Below are 5,398 nucleotides of genomic sequence, written 5' to 3' on the forward strand. Positions count from 1 at the left end.
GATCTCTACTGGTCTCTACTGGTCTCTATTGATCTCTATTGGTCTATGTGGTGTCAGCTCTCACAGCTCCAGAGGAAGTCCACAGTCAACAGTCAGCGTGGCGTACGGCCCGGTGACAGCCAGCACCACTGTGTGCCAGCGGTTATTGTCTAATCCAACGTCCTTAAAAGTCATTCGGCTCCGCCCACCAGGGCCAGGGGATGTGGTCAAGAAGTGGAGGCGGTTCTCAGACACTCGTAACCCCAGCAACAGCGAATCAGATCCCTCCCTCACCACAGAGAAGATGTACTCATTTGTCTGGAAGCAGAGAGAGAAAGAACACATTGGACTGGAACAAACTCGTCCAGAGTGGGCTGAACTGGGCCAGACTCATCCAAACTGGACCAGACTGGGCTGAACTGGACCAGACTGATCCAAGTTGGACCTAACTGCACCAAATTGGACCAAACTGGACCAGACTGGGCTGAACTGGACCAGACTGATCCAAACTGGACCAGACTGGACCAGATCCAGCTCCATTCCGCTGCATCACCTTCTGTCTCAGTGTCTGAATCTTCACCGTGGCAACCAATGAGAACTCAGAGGGAAAGTAGTAACAGTTGGTGAAGATCTGGGAGGCGGGGAAATTCAGAGGTGCTGCCACGGCGCTGGCCAATCGGAGACCTCTGGAACCTTTGGACTGAACCATCCGCACCTGGAGGGGTAGCGGATGAAATATTAGGGGTAGCTACCATCATAAATGTTCATACCTTCATGCTATCCTGTGTCTTACCTGAGTGGGCGTGGCATGTCCTGGGGGGGGCAGGGCTTTGGACAACAGGTCAAGAGGCAGCAGGTCTGAGGGGGAGAGAGCAGAGACGGGGTGAAATAAATCAAATAAGTTATTAATAATTTAGATTTTCTGAACCGTAAATCTGCTTCCTGTTGTTCTGCTAACCTCTCCTGCAGCCCCAGCAGTGAAACGCCACCAAGCAGACCATCATCGGACTCTATGAGTGTAACCCTAACGCCACTGACCCCACCGAAACTTTAGTGAAAACAAAGCATGGTTTACTGGAGCCCGATTTCCACCGCAGAGTTACACTGAACCAGCTGTATGTAGCTCGATTTAAATCACCGCAGGGACACATAAGCAGCGATCCAGGTTAGACAGTTTATCTCCTGCTGCTAATTTCAGATCCCTGAAAGCTGATTTTCATGAAAGCAGCGGCTAGTGAGGCGAGTTTATCAGCTCAGAGCTCATTTCCTCCAGCTCTGACTGATAAGTGTATCTGCAGTTAATCTGTATCAGCGATGACATGTAAATGATCTCAGATCAGTTTATTTTTATCCCCTCAGAGACGGACATTTCTACGTCTGAAACCTCAGACCTGATCTTAAAAAAAAGCTCAAGCTTTTCAGCTTCCTGCCGAGCAGTCACAGATTTCTGCTCTGACTCTGATGAGGCTCGAGTAAATCATTAAAACATTAAAAATCAGTGTTAGACAGCGGCTGAGGGAGCAGAGACAGCATCAGGTCAACGTTAGTTTTCAGCTGGAATTCCCCTTTAAGCTCCTCTGAGGCCGTCTGTGTGTTTTGTTGCGCTTGAGGATCAATGTAAGATGAATGGAGGATGAATGGAGGATGAATGGAGGATGAATGGAGGGAGGGGACGACATGTACAGAAACAGATCTCACATTTCAAAGACTGAAAACACAGAAGAACAAAGCAGCGAAAGCGTCTGAAACACAGCGAGACGTCAGAGTCGGAGCTGCAAAGCCTTCTCTGACATTTGGCATCAGTGAAGTCAGCGACAGGACACACCTCAGGGGTCAGAGTTCACAATACTCAACCTCAGGAAGGCTGCTCACAAAGCCCAGGAGCCAAACGCAGTTTCAGTTGCCGGAATAAATCAGCTTGTAGCAAAGAGAAAGATCAACAGTAATGTCATCAAAAGGAAACATGAAGTAAAGCTGTGTACTCAGCTCTTTAACCAGAACAGAAAGACAGATGGGAAGCTCCACTGAATAATGCCCAGAAACACGTGATAGAGAGGACCAGGGGTCGGTTTAAACTGTGACAACGGAACAAACGTTATCCTCATGTTTTCCATCGTTACGCGACCCTCCTAACCCCACACCAGTCTGGTGACTGGATGTGTTTGGGGGCCTGTCCAGGATCTTCAGCACAACAGAACAACTTGAACAAGCAAGTCATGAATTAAAACTTCCTGTTAGGATACAACAAAGCTTTCAGCACAATGTCTGTCAGTAGTAATATATAAAAAACAAGCTCAAACCTTTATTTATCCAGTCTCACAAGAAAAAGTCTCTCTTATTTTTGTGCAGATTTTGTGTTTTGTTCTTCAGAAATGAATCTGACCTCCTGAAACATGTGACCGTCCCTTTAGAGCTGAAACCAGCACTCTGTATCTCCTCGTACCTGTACAGGGTCTCCAGCTGTGGCTCTGGACTCTGGCGGTGAGCAGCACCCAGGTGAGCAGCAGGAAGTGACACGAAAACATCACGCCTGTGCGCTGTGAACAGTTTGACTCCCGCTCACCGACCCGCTTCCTGTCCTGCGTCTCTCAACGTCATTCTCCAGTTGGCCTGAGGATCTCCTGGGCGGTGTTTCTTCAGCGTCTGTGGTCAAAGAGCAACACGACAAACGTCTCAGATTTGGTTCCTTACAGCGGCGTGTCCAACATTTCCACCCGGAGAACCCAGACGGCCGTCTCGCCAATTCTTCATGAACGCCACCAAGTTCATTTGTGTTCACATAACCTGGCTTCAAACCAGCAAACTGTCTCTTTATCTGTAACTACAGCTCAGCTTTCAGTTTAAAGCTGATTGTCCTGAAATAAAACTGCTAGCTTTATTTTTAGCTAATAATTTATTCTCTTTATTCATATTTGAGGTATTGCAGCTGTATATCTAACAGTCATTTTAACTGCCAGCCATATTTGCTGTGGTAGACATAGTGAAACATTTAATTTGTGGCCTTAATGGTTCAGCAGTTTTTGACTGTCAGCCGTACTTTCACATTACATTACATTTCACTTTGTTTCTTATCTGTCATTTTCAGTTAACTTTTAGTTAACTGCCTGTTTAAAATCATTTCTGTGGTTACGGCAGAAGGACCCTTGGTGGGACTCTCCATGTTACACCTGCACCAGGTGGGATTTTCACAGCACTACAGACTGGTTTAAACTGGTTTAATAAATGATGCTGAACATACAAAACTCGAGTAACGTGCAAACCTGTGGCTGAGAAATATCACACTGTGTAATTTTACCATCAGACTGCACTATCAACACTTCACGCGGTCACATTGATCACAAAACGATTAAACGATGAGCCAAAGATAAGAACAGCTGCTAAAGATAAAATCATGTGAACTCGTTTCGTTTCTCCCCGTCGTGTAACGAACCTCGTCTCCTGAACACTAACCTGCTAACATGAGCGTCTGGCCCACATTTGAATCACATGAGAATCTGTGAGAGGAAAACAAAGATGCAAAAGCTTTGATGCACAGTGACGTCATATCTGAGCAAACCTGGGTCAGAGGTCAGAGGTTTAACCAGCCTCCTGAGGTCCAGCTCCAGTCCTAGTCTGTGATGAGGTTTCAGGACATGCGAGGAGACCTCTGACTTGAGCACAGGTAAGAAGAGGCGGTGAGAGGAGCTCAGAGTGGGGAGGTCTGGCGTGCTGTGACCTCACAGACGTACAGTCTCTGCTCTACCTGTCGGCCGTCCTTAAACCGTCCTCTTCGTCTTTGCTGGACATTTATCTGTTCTTCAGAGAAACCAAAAACACAACCAGGCTCATCATCAGTCCACCTTTAAAAGTGTTCTCAGTGTCTGAGATGAACCTGATGATCTTCAGCGTGTCTCCACCTTCAGGTGCAGACCTCCACCTGTCGTCTCCTCCTCCCTCACCACGTTTCCTCTTCTTTAAGTCCTCCACAGTTTCTCCTTTCCTTCCTCTGAGGCTGCTGTCTGTGCAGCGACTGGAGATGATTTTCAGCTTCAGGTGAGTATGACTGAGGAGAGAGAGAATTTACCTGCACGTGAGCTGGCCTCGCTCGCCCCACATTTAAATAAAAAAGACTGGGAGGGGCTGAGGAGCGAGAGGGAGGGAGGGGCGGCTGCCTCCTCTTTACCTGTGACGCACTTGAACTCACCTGAAGACAAACCTGACAGACAAAGCTGGACAGAGTCCACCTGAGGTTTCTGCACGTTGCTGCTGCAGGTTAGTTCACGTATTACTGGTCAGAGCAGCTGACACATTTCGCTGCCTCGGTGATCAGATATGATCACTTCCTGTCGGCGACCATGACGCTGATCAGACCAGCCAATGGGTGACCGCACGCTGTGCTAGTCCATCTTTTATATACAGTCAGTCTGTGTTAAACTGATAAGCCCGACCGATATCAGATTTTTAACAGCGATACTGATATTCAGTGATTTAAAAGCCAATATTCAGACATTTCGGCCGATATTTGTCACTCTTTTCGTCCTTCTCGTTCCTCGTTTTTACCCTCTGCCCAGGTCGGATCAGCTGTTTGCTGTTTGTGACGTTTCAAACATAAACATGGAAGATGCAGAGCGCTCTCTGGTGGACAAATGATGTAAGGTTAAAGGGTGTTTCTGTTGTCTCATGTATCGTCTGTGACGAGCTGAAACTAACAGAGCAGCAAATAATAATCTGAGCTCTCCATGAATTTGGTGCGGCTCTAAAAATGATGTCATATTGAATTCTTATTATTTTGTGTGTCTCGTGCTGTGCAGCAGTCTGGGTTTGGGCTTGTCAGTCAGGTGTTGTACTAATAAAGTTTGATTATTCCTTCCTACACTGAAACTGTAAATATGAACGATCAGCTGCAGAGTTCGGTCCATGTTTCATATGATGTGAGGTTCCTGCACACGTGCTGCCTGAGAGGAGGAGGAGGAAGAGAAGAAGAAGTGACTGATCTCAAGTCTGCGGCTCGCCCTCAGCTCTTCACAGCACAGGAATTTCCCAGGTGAGCCAGGGCTCCGCCCCTTGCCTGTCTGACCCACTCCCTGAAATCAGGTGCCATCAGACCTGAGGCTGCACACACACACACACACACACACACACACACACAAAAGTACTGCATTCAATGCCAAAAGTACACAGGTATGATCAAAATAAACAGAGATTATTAGAGATTATATTCACCTCCATCATTATTGCTCAGTCTCATGGTTCTGGCCAGTCGTTTCCAGTGAAAATCCTGTAGTTCCTCTGACACCCAGCAGGGGCAGCAGGGAGTCAGTCTCCATAGACAAAGTGTTCTAGTCTCTAGTTTCACCTTCCTAACACAACAAGTGGGGAGGATGTTTCATTCAAAGAGTAAATTATTAAATTTTTAGGGGCGCGGCCTGTTTGATTGATG

The 5,398-nt window shown here is 47.0% G+C and overlaps 1 protein-coding gene across 1 annotated transcript in view; it reads right to left on the bottom strand.

Moving 5' to 3' along the window:
* Nucleotides 1-3,974, bottom strand: part of LOC143412868 (thrombospondin-type laminin G domain and EAR repeat-containing protein-like) — a 21,627-nt gene extending 17,653 nt beyond the window's left edge. The window contains exons 1-5 of the mRNA XM_076874603.1: nucleotides 3,536-3,974; nucleotides 2,423-2,622; nucleotides 773-837; nucleotides 533-694; nucleotides 65-297 (exon numbers count right to left, since the gene is read on the bottom strand). Coding sequence (XP_076730718.1) covers nucleotides 65-297; nucleotides 533-694; nucleotides 773-837; nucleotides 2,423-2,504 — 542 coding nt within the window. The 5' untranslated portion in view covers nucleotides 2,505-2,622; nucleotides 3,536-3,974. The remainder of the gene's footprint in view (nucleotides 1-64; nucleotides 298-532; nucleotides 695-772; nucleotides 838-2,422; nucleotides 2,623-3,535) is intronic.
* Nucleotides 3,975-5,398: the final 1,424 nt, after the last annotated feature.

This window comes from Maylandia zebra, linkage group LG16 (genome assembly GCF_041146795.1).
Source record: "Maylandia zebra isolate NMK-2024a linkage group LG16, Mzebra_GT3a, whole genome shotgun sequence".
NCBI classification, from domain to species: Eukaryota; Metazoa; Chordata; class Actinopteri; order Cichliformes; family Cichlidae; genus Maylandia; species Maylandia zebra.